The sequence below is a fragment of the Penicillium manginii genome (genome assembly GCF_028828005.1).
Source record: "Penicillium manginii strain IBT 31320 chromosome Unknown utg000008l:1.0-3226943.0:1.0-3228205.0, whole genome shotgun sequence".
Classification (NCBI taxonomy): Eukaryota; Fungi; Ascomycota; class Eurotiomycetes; order Eurotiales; family Aspergillaceae; genus Penicillium; species Penicillium manginii.
Window position 1 is genome coordinate 2,673,948 of NW_026643109.1, and position 19,864 is coordinate 2,693,811.

Sequence of the window (19,864 nt, forward strand, 5' to 3'; positions counted from 1 at the left end):
ATTCATTCCCAAGATCCCTTTCACTATGTCGGCGAGTCCATCCATTGTCCGCGTAGCCAAGACGGCTGCTGCTACTGCTGCTGCTGCTGCTGCTGCTGCACGTCCTCGGCTCCACGAGTAGTATGTAACCCTACCTTATTTCTTACCAGAGCCATGGATAACAGATGCATCATGCAGTCTCGTGGTGATCCGCGATCTCCCACATGGAGATCGAACGTCCGTACCCACCGCGCCGATCTCCCTGGCTCATCAGACGTTCGCGGGGCAGATTCTGCATGCCCCTCGAGAGGACACGACGACTGCATCTCATCGGAAGGCTGCATCCAAACCTGGGAATGTGATTTCCCTCCGTGCGGCCAGCCGTGAGGCGGTTCACGAGCAACTTGCCAATCACCCGTACGCGCAGGGGATCTGGGATCTCAATACGGTGCGCATTTGGCCGGTGGAGACGGTTCATACAAGTGCTTTGGGGTCGAGGGAGGAGGGAAAGTAGCATTTTCGATGGTGTCAAGAGACGGTGATGGCTCTTTGTGCTTTCGATGTGAACGACATGTTGTGTTGGGTCTTTTGATCTTCGGACTGTCCAGCTGAGATGCCGCCTACTGTGTGCCATCTCTCGAAGCATTGTCAATCCGAGGACGCGTGCGATGTTAACAACTATAAGACGGGTTTTTCTAGCTATCTGGAACCTGATACTGCCGTAATACTAGCCCGGAGACGCATATGTTAGCCGTATGGCACACCGATACTTCTTCTTTCGCGGAGACTTCTAGCCGTTTGTCCATATGTAATCCATGGTAGAATTTATTCTCGGTACATCATTGTATATACTGAAGGGATGCTCTTCTTAGGGCATGATGGGATCACGTGTTTTGTGTTGTTGCCTTGTTGCCTCGGTAATGCGGCTGCGATCCGATCCATGTCATCCGCCTTGAAGTACTCGAGACATGAACAGATGGTTGTTGTGCACTTGGAACTGAGTCGAATTGAATATTAAATTGAAGAGGTGTGCTAGGTGACCCCTGTAGCTTAAGAAGTTCGTTTCAGCTGGGTTCCAATACAGTAGTGTTGTTAGTTGAGAGTGGAAAATGGTGGTCCCCTTGGTAGCGGTTTAGTACGAGATATATATCTCGACACATTGAATCTGCAAACTCGGGCGACGACGGCGCTTTGGGCGGGCTGCAGAGCATTAATATCAATTAATTACTACTAGTACACAGAAAGCTTATACAGCCCTTTAGATTTACAAAAAATGATGGTTTCGTGGCAGGATCGATAAAAAAGTAATAGGATGCTAGTCGATCCAGGCGGGATTCGAACGCGGAGCAGTTGTGCAAAAATATTACCACTCGACCATGGATCATAATTACATATGAATCTACTGTATTGCGATATGAATTATGAGCAGACAAGCGCCAAAGTCTTGGTTGAGCCCTAATTATGCAGAATCTGGGATGCAAGCTTTCTACTCCGTACCAAGACTAATAATCTACACGTCCATCTCACGATAAATCCGGCCCAGCAGCTCCGTAACCTTCTCCAGCTGAGCACGCACGTTAGCCTGAGCCAGAATAGCGACTCGTCACCACTCACCCGATCATACCCCTCGAAGAGGTCAAAATGGTGGCCAGGGATATCGTAGACCGCGTGCAGCAGGGGATACTCGAGGCGGTCCCATCCCAGCTGTGTCGAGTCCCGGTGCAGGTCGACGTCCACGAGGCTGCCGGGCTTCGATCCAGCGGGGACGGGCACACGATCGGTTGCGCGCAGGAGAACGACCGGGGGAGGAGAGCCAGCCACGAGCAGCTCTGGCGGCGGCGGGGCCCGCCCAAGAATGTTGTGCCGCAGGAGCCCGTGCGCGCGCTGGGTCAGGCTTCCGGGCGGCTCGGCCCGGCCGCCACGTGGCCGTGGCTGCTGCCAGCGCGGGGCCCTCCACCCGTCCAGCAGCCTGTCGCACTCGTCCATGCGCCAGTCAACCGCCTGCTTCGTCTTGGCCGACGTCGTCTCCGTCACCCAGACATCGGCATCGCAGAAGCGGTCGCGGTGATTCGCCCACTCCTCCGGCTGGGGGCTGTCAATCAAGATCAGCCCACGCAGCTGGAGGCCTGTTGCCTCGCCGGCCAGGATGCGCGCAATCTCCAGGGCTGTGAGCCCTCCAAGCGACCAGCCGCCAAGCAGAATGGGCCCCTGAGGTACGGCCGCGCGGATAAACGAGATGTACAGCCGGGCCATCTCCTCCATGCCGCCCTCCCACTGCTCCGCGCTCCCGAATTTGGGGTCCTGGATCCCGTACACCGGCCGGTCGAGGTCGCCGAGCATGAAGTAGTTGAAGATGGTGCCGCCACCATCGTGAAGCAGGAAGAGGGGTGCTGCGGCCGCGGGGCCCGACTGGATCAGGGTCGGGTTGTCAAGAAGCATCGTTGAGGGAATTGCAGGAAGAGGGAGGCTGGACAGACGAGTACAGCCTAGTTGTAGAGGCAACTGATATTGCACAATGGACACGATGTCACCTTGCTTTGGCTGTGGGGCTCTCTAATCAGGCTTCCTGCCCGAGGGGGGCCTTGGAATATGTTGTAATCCCCCGCGCCGAGACAGCGATATGGCACGCCTTATGTTGGCTTATCTCGCGCTTGGCTTTGCAGCTCGACGTGGGGGCCTTGGGGGCGGTTTCACATCGCTCACAGGGGACTGGTCACCTAGCCAGCCCTGACTCGCACAGAGGACTCGTCGCAAATACACACGATACATACATACCATACGTACAAAAGATACCTGTCATACCATACATACACTAGTACTGCTAGCTGTACTCCAACGGACGTTGGCCGTACCCACCAGTAGAGCTCGCATGTTGCTGGACCCTAGCTCAGTCCTCGCATACTGCCCGACGAGCAACTGCCAGAGCTGCTCACAGAGCCCTGTTGATTCGCTTGACACAGTTGTCTCAGAACTTCAAGCTTCAAGGTCACCCCGAGCTCGAGTTGACTGCCAGCGTCTACAACGATAACCATAACCAGAACATAAACAAGAACATCCAAAACCCTAAAACCCTTTTACTCATGACTGCTGCTTCTCTGAACAAGCCTGAGAGTAACTATCAACAGCTAACTGCCATGTCCGACCCCCAGGAACCAACTATGTTGTCCATCGACGCGATCGAGGCCATGGCTCCCAGCTTCGACGTCACCGTGGCCATCGACGACGACCTGCTCGACGACGACGGCGTGGAGCTTGGCTCCAATTTCACCGCGACTGGGCTTCGCGAGCTCTTCCGGAAGAGCATGCGCCTCAGCGAGCCCCTCGACCTCAACGCGACCTTCTTCGAGCTGGGCGGGGATTCTCTCGCCGCCATGCGCCTGGCCACCAGCGCGCAGATGCTAGGGATCGCGCTGCGAGTGGAAGATATATTCAAGGGGAGACGATTGGAAGCCTGCTGGCTCACGCCGACCACACAACTGCACCAGTGGCAGCGACAGTAGCTCCCTTTCAGCTCCTGGGCGACGCGGCAGACGAAGTCCTTGCTGAGGTCGCCGCGCGCTGCCAGATCAAACGAGGCGAGATCCAAGACGCTTACCCGGCCACCGCACTGCAGGAGGGCCAGATAGCCATCTCGAGCCGGCAGCAAGGTGCCTACACGGCGCATCATGTCTATCGAGTGCCAGAAACAGTCGCCCTGGGCCGGCTGCAGGCCGCGTGGCAGACCGTGGTGGACACCCTGCCCATTCTGCGCACCCGAATCGTGCATTCCAACGTATACGGAGGATGTCTCCAAGTCGCGGTCTCGCACGCGATCCAATGGCAGACTGGCTCGAGCGTAGACCAGTATGTAGAACACGACCGGGACGCACCCTTCCTCTACGGCGCTCCTCTCGCTCGCTATGCCGTGATCGAGGAGCCCGAGGGCGACCGGTACTTTGTCTGGACGGTGCACCATGCCATGTACGATGGATGGAGCATGCCTCAGATGATCCAGATGGTCGAACAGGCCTACCAGGGCCAGCCTGTAGTCGGTAGTCCCCCTTTCCAAGCCCTCATCCACCATATCGAGGAGCATCTGCCGCCGTCGGAAGAGTATTGGCGAGAGCAGCTCCGCGATGCGCCGGCGGCCTCTTTCCCTGCCTCATCTCCCTCACCAGTATCACGCCAAAAACACATCTACCAATTTGACTTTGCCCGTCGCGCTGGGGCTTCGGTCACCCTCTCCACCATGGTCCGAGCTGCCTGGGCGCTGCTAGTGGCGCGGTACTCGGACGGCGATGTAGTGGATGATGTCGTGTTTGGAGCGACTTTGACCGGCCGGAACGTGTCTCTTCCTGGTGTGGACGTCAACACGGTGATCGGGCCGACCATCACCACAGTGCCCATCCGCGTCCGCATCGACCCGGGCCAAAGGGTGGTTGACTTCCTACAGGGAATCCAGCAGCAGGCTGCCTCAATGATCCCGTTCGAGCACACTGGCCTGCAGGGCATCCGCCGTCTGGGCCCGGCTGCGCAGGCGGCCTGTGATTTCCGCACGCTGCTCATCGTGCAGCCAAAGCAAGAGAGGGAGAGATCATCCATTCTGCCTGCAGAGAGGATCGAGTCACGCAATTTCTTCAACTACCCGCTCGTCCTGGAGTGCAAGCTGGACGGGCGGAGCATCGAGTTCGTGGCCAGCTTCGACGACCGCGTCCTTCCGCCAGTGCAGATGCAACGCCTCTTGTATCAGCTGGAGCAAGTGCTGCAGCAGCTCAACGACCACGAGAACAATGGTCAACTCTCTGAAATAGACATGCTGACGGCGAGAGACCTGGCGGCGATTCGCGACTGGAACAAAGAGCACCACGAGCCGGTCCTTTTGTGCACCCACGACGAGCTCGCCAACCAGGTCCAGCTTCGACCTGATGCCCCAGCGGTGCATGCCCACGACGGGCAGCTCACCTACCGCGAATTGGACCAACGATCCACGGAATTGGCGCTGCAGTTGGTAGCCCGCGGAGTCAGCGGCCCTGATGCCATGATCCCCATGTGCTTGCGGAAATCGGTGCTGGCGCCGATTGTCAAATTTGCCATCTGGAAGGCTGGCGGCGCGGTTGTACCCTTGGATCCTGCCCATCCTCGCGCGCGACTGCACCGCATTGTTGACGCGGTGAAGGCGCCTCTTGTCGTGACCACCACCGACCTGGAGAGCCTGTTTGCAGACGGTCCGGCGCCGACAATGGCAGTGGACGTACCGCTGCCCTCTACTCCAGAAGCATCTCTGCCCCTGGTGCAGCCGCACAACATCGCAACGGTCATGTTCACCTCGGGCACGACTGGGACTCCCAAGGGCATTCTCATCTCACACTCCAGCCTGTCCACCAGCATCGCCACCCACGGGCCCGTTGTGGGAGGCACTCCCGAGACTCGAGTCTTTCAATTCGCCTCGTACACCTTTGACGTCAGCTTCATGGACACTGGACTGGCCCTGTTCCGCGGAGGCTGCCTCTGCATTCCGGCGGAGCAGGACCGTATCAATCGCCTCGCGGCGTCTATCACCGAGCTCAACGCCAATTTTGCAGATCTGACCCCGACGGTTGCCGCACTGATTCGCCCGCAGGATGCGCCGACGTTGAAGACGCTGGTGCTCGCGGGAGAAGCTCCGACTCCTGCGGTGGTCGACGCATGGAAGGATGCAGTCGACCTGCAGAACCTCTACGGTCCGACGGAAACTTCGGCGGCCGCAGTCAACACCACCCTGGGCATCAATTCCCGACCTAGCAACATCGGACGTGGCGTTGGCGGTACACTGTGGGTAGTCGAGCCGTCGGACCACCGCCGGCTGGCGCCTGTGGGCTGCATCGGGGAGCTCTTTGTCGAATCGCCGTTCCTGGCGTGTGAGTACCTGAATAACCCGGAACTGACGGCCTCTTCCTTTGTTGACGGCGCCTCGTGGCAAGAGACGCCGCGCCGCATGTACAAGACGGGCGATCTTGTCCGCTACTGCCCTGATGGAACTCTCGAGTACGTGGCTCGTAAGGACTCCCAGGTCAAATTCCACGGCCAGCGAGTCGAGCTGGGCGATATCGAGCACCAAGCCAAGCGGGCAGATACACGCATCGTCGATGTGGCTGCCCATGTTATCAAGCCGACTGCAGAGATCACCAGCGAGACACTGGCTCTGTTCTTCGCCACGGAATCGGCAGCTGGCCAGTCCGTCCGGCCGCTGGAGCTGGACAGCAACTCCCTCGATCTACAGACAGTGATTGCAAAGCTCGCTAATAGTCTCCTATCTTTCATGGTGCCCTCGATCTTCATCCGCCTCAACGCTCTCCCCAAGAGCGCATCTGGCAAAATGGACAGGCGAAGACTCCAAGAGATTGCCGGCAGTCTGACCCGCGACCAAGTGTCTGTGTACTCGCTGGCAGATGCCCAGAAAAGACCCCCAGTGACGGCCGCTCAAAGGCAACTGCACCGGCTCTGGACACAGATCCTCAACCTCCCAGACGAGGCTGTTGGAGTCGATGACAGCTTCATGAGACTGGGTGGAGACTCCATCGCCGCCATGCGTCTTGTGGCTGCTGCCCAGGATGCTGGCTTCCGGCTGCGGGTCGCCGAAATATTCGCTTCGCCAGTTCTGTCGGAGATGGTGGAGCTGATGAAGCCTCTCCAGGTAGCGAATGATAAGCGAATGGACCACCGGAGCCCCTTTGCTCTCCTGCCGCCTGGCATAACTCGTTCGCAGCTCCTGCAGCTGGCATCAGCGCATGGGCTGCCCGCCGACTCGATCGAGGATGCGTATCCCTGTACACCCCTGCAAGAGGGCCTGATGGCTCTCACCCGTCGCCATCCCGGAGCCTATATATTCCGCAACGTTTTCAAACTGCCTGTAGACTTGGACATTGATCGTTTCCGTGCTGCATGGCAGACAGTAGTCGACCACACCCCAATCCTGCGCTCGCGCATCATCGAAGGCGATAGCGGGACCCTCCAAGTGGTGTTGAGCAGAGAGACTATTGACTGGGACTCCTCGAACAGCCTGGATCAGTCACTGACAACCGCAGCAATCCCCGTCGGCTACGGAAGCCGGTTGGCCAGGTACAACATCACCACGGAGGCGGCGCAGACCTGGTTCGTGTGGACTGCACACCACGCCCTTTACGACGGATGGAGCATTCCAATCATCCTCGACGCCGTGGGGGCTGCGTACAAGGAGACCAATCTGCCCACGGTTGCCCCCTTCTCCGGCTTCTTAAGATATCTTGGGCAGATTGACCAGGCTGCCTGCGATGACTTCTGGCGCTCTGAACTGGCGGGAGCCCCCCCAGTCCAACTTTCCTTCGCCATCCATGCAAAGCAAGGCCAACCCAGACTACCATACTTTGAGCCAGACTCTCCCCCTCGGGCGCAGCCAGTCCGACGTGACCACTTCTACGCTCGTTCGGGCGGCGTGGGCCATCGTTCACGCAAGATATTCCGAGTCGTCCGAGAGCGTCTTCGGGGCTACCTTGATGGGCCGCAATGCCGCCATTCCGGGCGTCGAGAAGATGGTCGGGCCAACCGTTACCACCGTCCCTCTGCGGATCTCGGTGGATGCGGAACTTACGGTGGCACAGCTACTCTCGCGAATCCAGGAGCAGGCAGCCCGCATGATCGACTTTGAGCACGCGGGCCTGCAGAACATCCGCCGGCTCAGCGAAGACGCGCAGCGAGCGTGCGACTTCCAGAGTCTCCTGGTCGTGCAGCCCGCCGAGAACCAGCGTGCCAGCCCCATCGGCCTGCAGCAGACCTCGCGAGGCGGGGCGGGATTCCACACGTATCCGCTCGTGCTCGAATGCTGCGTGGCGGAGAATCATATCGAGGTGAATGTCGACTTCGACGCGAATGTGGTTCCCCGAATCCAGCTGCAGCGAATACTGGGCCAGCTCCATCACGTCCTCCAGCAACTGAGCACTTCTGCGGCCGGGGTGCTCGTCGGAGATATCGACATCTGCAGCCCGTCGGATCAGATGGAGGTGCTCCGCTGGAATTCAGATCGTCTGCCTTCTCCTTTCGCGAGCTGCGTCCACGAGCTCGTGGGACGACAGGTTCTCCTCCGTCCAGAGGCAGAGGCGGTCTCCGGCTGGGATACCAGCTTTACGTATCACCAGCTGGACGAGCTGTCAGATTCCCTCGCCAGCCATCTGATTTCTCTGGGAGTCGGCCTGGAGGATCCGGTGGCGTTTTGCTTTGAAAAATCCGCGTGGACTGTCGTCAGCATGCTGGCCATTCTGAAAGCAGGCGGAGTCTGTCTGGCCCTGGATCCCTCCCACCCCCCTCGTCGCCTACAAATAACCGTACAAACTGCGCGTGCCACGCTCGTGCTGGCCAGCGAGGGTCGCGCGCTGCGTGTGGCTCAGGAAGCCATTCACCACCTTCCCATTCTGGCTGTCGGAGCATCCTTCGTGAACCGGCTTTCCTCCAAGCAGCCCGAGACTGCGGCGCACATCCAGCCATTCAATGCTGCATTCCTCATCTACACCTCCGGCAGCACTGGGACGCCCAAAGGAGTTGTCCTCGAGCATTCCGCCGTCTGCACCAGCACCATTGCGCAAGGCAAGGTCCTCCAGACGGGCCCGAATTCGCGCGTGTTCCAGTTCGCAGCCCATGTGTTTGATATTAGCATCCACGATATCTTCACCACCCTCATCCACGGTGGTTGCGTCTGTGTGCCCTCCGAAGAGCAGCGGACTGGTGATCTCGCCGCAGCGATGGCCTCCATGAGAGTGACTGCTGCCTGCTTGACCACGACCGTTGCCTCGCTTCTCCCCGCGGATATCCCTACCCTCTCAACCCTCATTCTTGCCGGAGAAGCCGTTACCCGTCGTGCCATTGACCTGTTTGCGGGATCGGCAGTCAAGATCCATAACTGTTACGGTCCCGCCGAGAGCACCATCTTCTGCTCGTGGAACGGAGACGTTGGACGAGGCCAGAAGCCAGCGAATATCGGCCAGGGCCTGGCCAGTCGCCTGTGGGTGGTCGACATTGCAAATCACGACCGTCTTGCCCCGATCGGATGTGTTGGAGAGTTGCTTGTGGAAGGACCGCTCCTTGCACGGGGGTATCTCAATGACCCCGTCAAGACGCAGCAATCATTTCTCAATGCGCCAGCCTGGACCAAGGGCCAGCCGTACACTGGCTCGCGCCGCATGTATGCTACAGGCGATCTGGTCCGGCACGAGGCGGACGGGTCGCTCGAGTATATCGGGCGCAAAGACACGCAGATCAAGATCCACGGCCAGCGTCTCGAGCTGAGTGAGATCGATCACCACCTCGACAGTGCCATCGTGGTGTGGCCCACATCGGGTCCTCTGAGGGAGAAACTCGTCGCCGTCATGGAGGTGCCTTTGGCGAGCACCAGCATGGCTGGGCTATTCCCCTTACTCAGCTCGCAGGACCGTCAACTGGCGGAGGGCCGACTCGATGCTTTACTCAACCGTGTGACAGAGGAGCTGCCCCGATACATGGTGCCGACCGTTTGGCTTGCAGTGCCGAATATTCCCAAGAACACCTCGGGAAAGATCGATCGTGCGCATGTCCGCCGGACAGTAGAGAAGCTGGAAGAGGAATATATTTCCCAGATGGCACTCGGCCAGGCAGAGTCCCATGAGGAGAAAACGCTGGGAGGAGAGGCTTGCACACCTGTCGAGAGACTGCTCGCCTCGACCTTCGCCCGTGTCCTCAACCTTCCAGAAGACAGCGTCCCCAGAGGCCGCTCGTTGGTCAGCCTCGGTGGCGATTCCATTACCGCCATGCAGGTGGCTGCCCGTCTCCGACGTGAAGGCCTCATGGTGCGTGTTGAAGACCTTCTCCGCAGACGCACCATCTCCAGCCTGGCCCTGCTGGCCCAGCCTCGCCATGAGGTCTCGTCAGTGAGCGCAACCGAGACTGTCGGCGAGCAATTTGCCATGTCGCCGGTCCAGCAGTTGTATTTCGAGATGACCGAGGGACAGCTCATGAAGATGCACCAGAGTTTCTTGCTACGCCCGTCACGCCCCTTGGAAGCCAGTCAAGTCTCACAAGCATTGGATGCGATCGTCCGACATCATTCCATGCTCCGTGCCCGTTTCGAACACCAGGGCGGCCACTGGAAACAGACCATCACCCTCGAGACCGAGGGATCCTACCACGTTGTGGCCGCAAAGGCATCGAGCCGGGCCGATGCTGCTCCCATCATCGACGCCACTCATCAGGCTCTCGACCCCCAGACAGGTCCTCTAATCGCCGCAGCTCTGATCAATCTTCCATCCAGCCAGCTGCTGTTTCTTGCTGCACACCATCTGGTCATTGATCTTGTGTCATGGCGAGTTATCCTCCACGACCTGGAGGAGCTAATGCTGTCTGGTTCTTTGCAGGCTGACTGCCCCTTCTCGTTCCAAGCGTGGCTGCGTCTACAGGAGGAATATGCGCAGCAGCACCTTGAGCCGGAAGAGACAACTACTGTTGCGCCTGTCGACCTTTCTGAGTACTGGGGCTTGACGAGCAACGTTTATGGAGATCTCATCCAGAGGTCCTTTGTTTTGGATGCACAGACAACACAGCAGCTGTTGGGTGACGCCAACCGAACCTTGAACAGCGAGCCCATGGAGCTGTTCCTCGCAGCCGCAATCTTCAGCTTCACCCAGGCGTTCGTCGACAAGGCGGCTCCGACTGCCTTCAGCGAAGGGCACGGTCGTGAGTCCTGGGACGAGGCTGCCATAGACCTGTCCAACACGGTGGGATGGTTCACAACTCTCGCCCCCGTCCATGTTGCCTCGGACGAGATACCCAACCTAGTCGAGGCAGTGCGCCGGGTCAAGGATCGCAGACGCAGCCTGGGAGCAAACGGGTGGAAGTACTTTACATCTCGCTACCTCAACCAGAACGGGCGCGCGGCGTACCAAGACCACTGGCCCATGGAGCTTGTCTTCAACTACCTGGGACAATATCAACAACTGGAGCGCGATGATGCGCTTCTTCGCCAGGAGCATCTGACTGCGGCAGAGTACGCTTCCAACCTGGCGGACAATCTGACCCGGTGGGCCGTGCTCGAGGTCTCCGTCGTCATCGACCAGGGCCGCCTGCGTGTCGACATGATGTACAACCGCCATGGCAAGCGACAGGAGCAGTTCGAGGCTTGGATTCGTGGGTATCAGCACTGCCTAGAGACCGCCGCCCGAGAACTACCTCGGCGAGCCCGAGAACCTACCCTGAGCGACTTCCCCCTCCTCCAGATCTCGTACTCGGGCATCGATCGCCTACTTCGCTCCCGCCTGCCAGCGCTGGGACTGTCTGGAATGGAAGATATTGAGGCCGTCTATCCGTGCTCGTCAATGCAAGAGGGCTTACTGGTCAGCCAGAGCAAGAATCCAGACACATATAAGATCCGGTTCGACTTTGCCGTCGTGCCCCAGGCTGGCTCTGGTATGCATGCAGAACGTCTTCTCGAGGCCTGGCAGTCGGTGATTGATCGCCATCCTGCTCTCCGAACTTTATTCGTAGACTCTGTGGCCGAGCAGGGCGTCTATGATCAGATCGTCCTGCGCCATTTGGTTGCGCCCACTACACTGAATGGCATTCGCAGCCACTCTAGTAAGGGCGCAGTCCGTGCAATGCACCATCTGACGGTCACACAGGCCCCGAACGGGCATCTGCAATGCAGCCTGGACATTTCCCATGCGATCATCGATGCTTCCTCCTTCCGTTTGATTCTCCGCGATCTGATTCAAGCCTGCGATGGGGCTGTACTAGCGCAGGGGCCGTCATACGGTGAGTACATTGCCTACCTGGGCAAGCAGTCCCAAGAGAAAGCCATTCGCTTTTGGACAGAGTACTTGGAGGGCATCGAGCCGTGCCACTTTCCACACTTGGGGTCGGCAACGAGCAAAGAGCTCGAGGCTGTTGCGGTTAGTCTGGAGGATATTCCAGGCGCCGCACTGCAGGACTTTTGCTCGCAGAACAACGCCACTCTGGCCAATGTCTTCCAGGTTGTCTGGGCCCTTGTTCTCGGTCTGTACAGCGGCACTGACCACGTTGCCTTTGGGTATTTGGTTTCTGGTCGCGATATCCCCGTCCAGAACGTCCAAGACATTGTCGGCCCGCTCATCAACATGCTGGTATGCCGTCTCGACCTCGACCGCGAGGCCCCGGTCGCCAGCTTGATCAACAGCGCACAAGAGGCGTATCTGCACGGCCTCAAGCACCATTACTGCTCACTCGCGAGCATCCAGCATGCGCTCAACTTGTCTGGCCGCCCGCTGTTTAACACGGTCATGTCCATCCAGCGCGTGGACGAACATGCCTTGGCGGGACAGTCCGTCTCGATCCAGGACATCGATGGGTATGATCCAACTGAATACGACGTTACGGTCAACGTCCAGGTGCCTGTTGACCGTAGCCAGCGACCCAGTGTGTCCCTGGGCTACTGGACTTCCATCCTCTCTGCCCAACAAGCCGAGAGCGTCGCGCATTCGTTTAGCCGCGTCCTCCATCAGCTTGTCACAAAGGAGAGTCCTCTAGCCGGCGAGATCGACGCCCTTGGCGAGCGCGATCTCGTACAAATTCAAGAGTGGAATAAAGCAATGCCACCCCCAGCCATAGAGACCATCCACGAGCTCATTCAGCAGCAGGCCCTGGCTCATCCTGATCGCCCGGCCGTGGAGGGCTGCGACGGAAACCTGTCGTACAGCACGCTGGACGCCCTCGCCACCCGACTGGCAGCCAAGCTGATCGAGCTCGGCGTGAATGTCGAGTCCAAGGTGGCTCTGTGCTTTGAAAAGTCGGTGTATGCAGTTGTGGCAATGCTGGCCATTCTGAAGGCCGGAGCTGCTTTTGCCTCGCTCGACTCCAGCCACCCGACAGAGCGCCTGAAGTCGATTATGGACGATCTTGAAGCCCAGGTTGTTCTGGCTTCTCCGGACCTCGAACAGCTGGCCCGGAAGCTGGCACCTCATGTCGTCGTTGTGAGCTCGTCGTCACCGCTCTTGCAAGAACCATGTGTAGGAACAATCCTGCCCACCGTCTCTGCAGCCAATTTGGCGTATGTCATCTTCACCTCGGGCACCACGGGCAAGCCCAAAGGAACCATGAACGAACACGGCGCGTACATTACCAACCTGCGCACCTACACAGAGAGGCTGCAAATGAACTTGTCCAGCCGAGTCCTGCAGTTTGCATCGTACACGTTCGATGCTTCCATTCTGGAGATTCTGACGACGCTGCTGGTCGGTGGGTGTGTCTGTGTCCCCAACGAGGAGACTCGACTTCACTCCATCTCCCGCTTTATCGAGGAGTACCAAGCAAATTGGGCTCTGCTGACCCCCTCTTTTGCTCGCACAATTGACCCCGCGAGTGTTCCCAGCTTGAAGACCTTGGTGCTGGGAGGAGAGGCCATGACCGATGCTCATATCGCTACGTGGTCCAAGAGCGTCGCCCTGATCAACGCCTACGGTCCCAGCGAGACCGCCGTCATTGCTGCAGTGAATCCTACGGTCACCAGTGCTTCCAACATTGGCAAGGCGTCTGGTGGTCTGGGCTGGATCGTGCACCCCCAGAGTCACAGCCAGTTAGTTCCAATTGGTGCCGTTGGCGAGCTCGTGATTCAAGGTCCCTCTGTTGCCAGGGGATACTTAAAAGAGCCCGAAAAGACCGCAACCTCGTTCGTGCTGGGGCCTGAATGGTCCTCGTCGAGCGGTAGTCGTGTCTATAAGACCGGCGATCTGGTCCGGTATACGCCCGATGGGTCCTTCGCCTTCATCGGCCGCAAGGACACCCAGGTCAAGCTGCAAGGTCAACGCATGGAACTCGGTGAGGTCGAGCACCATCTCTTGCAGGATGACCGGGTTCTCCATGCCGCTGTTCTTCTGCACAGCCCAGCAGAAAGTAAAGGGCGATTGACGGCGATCTTGACACTGCGAGGGCTCAGCAGCGGGAAGAGCGCCGCTCATCAGCTCCAAGTTATCCCCGATGCCCACCGCAAGGAGGCGTCGACGGCAGTTGCTTCCATATCCCTCGCGGTCGCCGAGCGTGTCCCCCGGTACATGGTGCCCAGCGACTGGATGGTGATCGAAGCGATGCCATTCAGCAAGTCCGGCAAGCTGGATCGAAGCGCCCTCGCTCGCTGGCTCAAGTCCCTGGACGAGACGGAATACCGAGCCGCTCTGCTCACAGAGGAAGTGGGCGCCGACGCCGAGCCAGCGACTGAGATGGATCAAGTGCTGCGGCGCCTGTGTGCCCGTGTTCTGAATTGCGCGGAGCAAGAGGTGCTCCTCAATCGCTCGTTTGTGGCGCTGGGAGGAGACTCGATTGCCGCCATGCAGCTCTCCGCCACCTGTCGGGCTGATAACATTCACCTTCGCGTCCAGGATATCTTGCAAGGCATGTCTCTGTCTCAGGTCGCACAAGCTATGCGCCATGAAGACACTGTCGCTACTGTGGCGAAGCAGGATAGCCTGAATCAGACGTTTGACCTGTCTCCGATCCAAGGGTTCTTCTTCGAACTCACAGCAGGCAAGCCCTCTCGCTTCAACCAGAGTTTCCTGCTACAATTGACGCGCCGGATCGATTCTGCTGCTCTCCAGAATGCAATCAAGGTGCTCGCCCAAGAGCACTCAATGCTGCGCGCTCGCTTCAAGAAGACTACCAGTGGGGGCTGGACCCAATACATTACGGAGGACCTCGACAAGTCTTGCTCAGTCCAGGTTCATCATGTCCCTTCGCTCGCCGAAGTCCAAGCTACGGTAGTGGAGGCAACCAAGCAGCTCGACATTGAGCAAGGTCCCCTGTTCGCAGCACTGCTCTTCCAGACCGCCGAAGGGGACCAGTTCCTGTACCTGGTTGCCCACCATCTGGTCATCGACCTCGTTTCCTGGAGAGTCATCCTGACTGCACTGGAGCAGATTCTCCCCGATGGCAGTGAGGCGAGCATCGCCCGACAGTCGACACCCTTTCAGGCGTGGGCGCGCGCCCAGGCTGAATACGTTCAGCACCAGGACTGGGATGAAGCCAGTGTGTTGCCATACACGATCCCGGCCGCGAATCCATCCTACTGGGGAATGACCTCTCAAGACAACACGTACGGCAACACTGTCAGAGAAACGTTCACCCTGGATGTACCAACCTCCGCAATGCTGCTGGAAACTGCCAACAGCCCGTTCCGCACCGAGCCATCCGACATTTTCATCACCGCCCTGCTCGACTCGTTCGAACACGTCTTTACTGATCGCGAGACCCCAGCGGTCTTCGGTGAAGCCCATGGCCGCGAGCCGTGGAGCGACGGGCTGGACGTTTCAAGCACGGTTGGGTGGTTCACGACCATCAGCCCCGTGTCTCTGGCTGGCACGGAGTCGCCCACCGAGGGATTCAAGCAGAAGCTGAGAACGATCAAGGACCGCCGGCGACAGCTTCCTAAGCAGGGCTGGCAGTACTTCAACTGGTGCTACCTGACTGCCAAGGGTCGCGAGTCCCGCGCAGCTGCTGCCCTGCCGATGGAGCTGGTCTTCAACTACATGGGCCGGTTCCAGCAGCTGGAGAGGCCGGACGCGCTCTTCAGGCACTGCTCGCGGGGCTTTGACGAAGAAATGGCCGACGTCGACCCGTCTTTGTCCCGCACGGCTCTATTTGATGTCTCTGCGGTGGTGGACGGTGGCTGTCTCCGTTTCCACTTTGTCTACAGCCGCCGCGTGCAGCATCCAGAGCGCATCCAACGCTGGCTCAAGGCATTCGAGTCCACCCTCTGTGACTGCGCCTCCGCCCTTTCCGAGATGGAGCAAGCGCCTACCTTGTCGGACTACCCTCTCGTGCAGACCAGTTACGGATGGCTGGATGCTGCGGTGGATCGTCTCGGCGGATTTGCTGCGATTGAAGGGCTGTATCCCTGCGCCCCGATCCAGCAGGGCATCCTGCTCAGCCAGGAGACCGACCCTTCCTCCTACCAGGTGCAGTTCATCTTTGAAGCCAAGCCGCCGGCGGGCCAGTTTTTTTCGCCCGCCTCGCTCGTTTCTGCATGGGAGGAGGTCGTTAACCGGCATCCTATGCTGCGGACGGTGTTTGTCGACAAGGCCGGTTCATTCGTCCAGGCGGTGCTTAAGACTGCAGAGGCCAACACTGACTTCCTCGCTATCAAAGGGCCTGCCCAGCTGGAAGATGCAGTCAAGAGCTCCCAGCTTGCCCGTGACCCCCTGCGCCCTCCGCACCAGTTCACAGTCATCGTGACCATGACCAACCAGGTCTTCTGGAAGCTCACCGTCAGCCACGCAATCATGGATGCTGCGTCGATACGGCTGGTGCTACGCGATCTGGCCGGCGCAGTTGATGGACGTCCTCTCCCCCACAGTCAGCGGCACTACGGTCACTACATTGAATACCTTCACGCAAACCCAGCGACCAACGCACTATCGTACTGGACAAACTATCTCAGCGAGGTAGAGCCTTGCTGTCTGCGCGCAACCTTTGGCACTCCTCGCGATCAGCGGCGTCTCGGCCACGTCAAGGTGGCGATCCCCTCTGAGCTCACGCAGCGACTGGCGCGGTTCAGCAAGGCGCACGCAGTGACCGCGGCCAACATCTTCCAGACCGCATGGGCCGTTTTGCTGAAGCACTTTGGCGGCAGCGATGATGTGTGCTACGGATATCTTGTCTCAGGTCGTGATATCCCCCTGCAGGGAGTCGACGAGATTGTTGGGCCCCTTATCAACCTGCTCATCCACCGATCCCAGATCCCCGACTCGGCCAACATTGTGGATGCGGCTCAGCGCACCCAGCAGGATTACCTGTCATCGCTCGCCCATCAGCACTGCTCCCTCGGGGAGATCCAACACGCCCTGAGCCTCCGAGGCCGCCCGCTGTTCAACACGCTGCTCTCCACCAAGCCCGTCAACGATGCGCCCTCGTCTATTCAAGAGACGCACTTTTCGAGTGTGAGCAGCTACGACCCCTCCGACTACGACATGGCCGTCAACATCCAGATCGCGGGCCAGGAGCTCATCGGAGTGGATCTGGACTACTGGACCAACGTCTTCAGCGACTGGCAGGCCCGCCAGATGTCCGGCGCCCTGCTCTCGATCTTGCACCATCTCGCAGGGTCCAGCGCCACCACCACATTTGGAGACCTTAGTCTGATCAGCCCCGAGGAACTCGCACAGGTCGAACAATGGAACGAAACGGTGCCGCCGCCTGTCGAGCGCTGCATCCACGACCTCGTCTTGGAGCGTACCCAAGCGACGCCGACCAAGGAGGCAGTCTACTCGTTCAGCGGGGTGCGGTGGACGTATGCCGAGCTCGAGGACCTGTCCACTCGTCTCGCTGGCGAGCTACAGTTGCTTGGCCTGTCGCGTGGAACAGTCGTGCCTCTGTGCTTCGAGAAGTCCGAGCTGATGATCCTGTCAATGCTCGCCGTGCTCAAGGCGGGCTATGCATTCACTCCCCTTGACGCCAAGTACCCCATCGACCGGCTGCAGGCGATTGTCGAGGACATCGAGGCCACCATCATCCTCTCCTCCGTCAGCCGCCGTCCCCTGTGCCAGGCGATCGTGGGGAACGTGGTCCCCGTCAGTACTGACCGCGTCAAGAAGATGCCCCTGCGCCAGCTCACCTGCCCCGTGAGCCCTCGCGATCTCGCATACGTGATATTCACGTCTGGCACCACCGGCCGAGCCAAGGGGACCCTGATCGAGCACGGCTCCTATGCCACGAGCGCAACCTACCACGGAAAGGGGCTGGGCTTCGAGCCAGACAGCCGCGTGCTGCAGTTCGCCACGTACACCTTTGACGCGAGCGTGATGGAGATCCTCACCACGCTGATTACCGGCGGCACCGTGTGTGTCCCCGAGCAGCAGACCGAGGGTATTGCCGCATTCATCGCCGCCTGCCGCGCAAATTGGATGTTCCTGACCCCCTCTGTGGCTTCGACGCTTACTCCGAGTGAGATTCCGACCATCCAGACGCTGGTGCTGGGCGGCGAGCAGATCCCCCAGTGGCATATCGAGACCTGGGCCAAGAGGCTCCGCCTGATCCTTGCATATGGGCCGACCGAGACCTCTGCGATAGCAACTGCTCACCGTGCCACAGAGGCCTCGTCCTCGTCCTGCATCGGCCTTCCTGTCGGGCCGCTCGTCTGGGTTGTGAACCCGCAGGACCACCACAAGCTTGCCATCGTCGGAGGAGTCGGCGAGCTGGTCATTGAAGGCGTCACCCTCGCGAGAGGCTACCTCAAGAACCCCGACAAGACCGAGGCTGCGTTTATCGTCGATCCGGCCTGGTCCACCACTCAATCCGGCTCCTTCGCTCGCCCACGGCGCATGTACAAGACTGGCGACCTGGTACGCTATCAGCCCGATGGGTCCATGGAATTCCTCGGCCGCAAAGACACGCAGGTCAAGCTGCATGGACAGCGGCTCGAGCTTGCCGAAATCGAGCATCACTTGTCCGCCAGCGAGCCCGTGCAGAACGCCATGGCATTCCTCCCGGACAACGGGCCCTGCAAAGGCGGGTTGACCGCAGTGCTCTCGCTCAACGCAGACCGGGGCCAGCCCGCGTCCGGTGGACTGAATCTCGTCCGGCACGCGAGCAAGGACGGTGCGTCGGCGCTGTTCGCGGCCACCGAAGCCTACCTCGCCGCCAAGGTGCCACCTTACATGGTTCCCTCGTTCTGGCTCGTGGTCGACAGGCTGCCGCTCAGCAACTCGGGCAAGCTGGATCGTGCGCAGATCACACGCTGGGTGCACCACCTGGACGAGCACGAGTACCGCCAGTGGATTGGCGGCGCTGTCGAGGCCGTTGCCCTCCCGCAGACTGCAGTGGAGAGGGTCATCCAGGCTGCCGTGGCCGATGTTCTCAACCTGTCGCTGGGCGACGTTTCCATGAACAGGTCGTTTCCCAGCCTTGGAGGTGACTCAATCACTAGCATGCAGCTGGCCTCGCGCTGCAGAGCCAACGGAGTCGTTCTCCGCGTGCGCGACATTATGAAGAGCAACAGCCTGACCGAACTATCACCGAAGACTGCAGAGACCGTCGAAGAAGCGCCCAAACAGGAGCAGCAAGCACACGAGGCATTCGCTCTGTCGCCCATTCAGAGCCTGTTCTTCAACGTGACCAACAACCAGCCTTCTCGCCTGAACCAGAGCGTCTTCCTGCGCTTGAGCAGGACCATTCGACATGAGGAGCTGACCATGGCCCTGAATGCAATCCTGCGCAATCACGCGATGCTCCGGGCTCGATTCTCTCAAGGAGCCGACGGCGTGTGGCAGCAATATATAAGTGCCGCAAACGACGGATCGATTGCGTTTCAGCATTACGACCGGGTTACCTCTGACCAGATGGTCGCCGCAGTCAACAAAAGCCAGCTGAGCCTGGACATCACAAAAGGTCCAGTTTTCAGATGCGACCTCTTCACCACCACCAGCGGAGAGCAGCTCCTGTTCCTCGTGGCCCACCACCTGGTTATTGACTTGGTGTCGTGGCGAATCGTGCTCCAGGAGCTGGAAGAGCTGCTGCAGTCTCCCACTTCGTCTACCAGTCTTGTGAACTCGGCAAGCTTCCAGGACTGGCTACGATTGCAAGCAGAATATATCTCCGCAAACGCCACCTCCCTCCTACCAAAGTGTCTTGCCTTCGACGTGCCTGCTCATCCAGACCCGTTCGCATACTGGAACATGGCGAACCAGCCCAATGTGTATGCAGACCACGACTCGGAATCCTTCCAGCTGCCCGCTGGCGTCACCTCGCTCCTCTTGTCGGATCAAGTCCACCGAGTTTTCCGTACCCAGGTGACGGACCTCCTTCTGGGCTCTTTGCTCTGGTCCTTTACGCAGACCTTCACCGACCGAAAGCCCCCCCGTCGTCTTCACGGAGGGCCATGGCCGCGAGCCCTGGAACGATGAAATCGACCTGT

The 19,864-nt window shown here is 59.3% G+C and overlaps 4 protein-coding genes across 4 annotated transcripts; 3 read left to right on the forward strand and 1 right to left on the reverse strand.

Moving 5' to 3' along the window:
* Window positions 1-25: 25 nt before the first annotated feature.
* On the forward strand, window positions 26-493 carry N7533_011620 (uncharacterized protein; the record flags this gene model as incomplete). The annotated part of the gene is made up of 2 exons (XM_057108270.1): window positions 26-120; window positions 178-493. 2 exons carry the CDS (start codon window positions 26-28, stop codon window positions 491-493), a joined length of 411 nt encoding a protein of 136 aa, XP_056955648.1.
* Window positions 494-1,489: 996 nt separating this feature from the next.
* On the reverse strand, window positions 1,490-2,418 carry N7533_011621 (thioesterase domain-containing protein; the record flags this gene model as incomplete). Its single annotated transcript, XM_057108271.1, has 2 exons — window positions 1,490-1,537; window positions 1,594-2,418. 2 exons carry the CDS (start codon window positions 2,416-2,418, stop codon window positions 1,490-1,492), a joined length of 873 nt encoding a protein of 290 aa, XP_056955649.1.
* Window positions 2,419-3,059: 641 nt separating this feature from the next.
* On the forward strand, window positions 3,060-7,621 carry N7533_011622 (uncharacterized protein; the record flags this gene model as incomplete). Its single annotated transcript, XM_057108272.1, has 2 exons — window positions 3,060-3,395; window positions 3,491-7,621. The coding sequence occupies 2 exons, from the start codon at window positions 3,060-3,062 to the stop codon at window positions 7,619-7,621; spliced, it is 4,467 nt and encodes a 1,488-aa protein (XP_056955650.1).
* Window positions 7,622-7,967: 346 nt separating this feature from the next.
* N7533_011623 (uncharacterized protein) lies at window positions 7,968-19,853 on the forward strand (the record flags this gene model as incomplete). The annotated part of the gene is made up of 1 exon (XM_057108273.1): window positions 7,968-19,853. The coding sequence occupies one exon, from the start codon at window positions 7,968-7,970 to the stop codon at window positions 19,851-19,853; it is 11,886 nt and encodes a 3,961-aa protein (XP_056955651.1).
* Window positions 19,854-19,864: the final 11 nt, after the last annotated feature.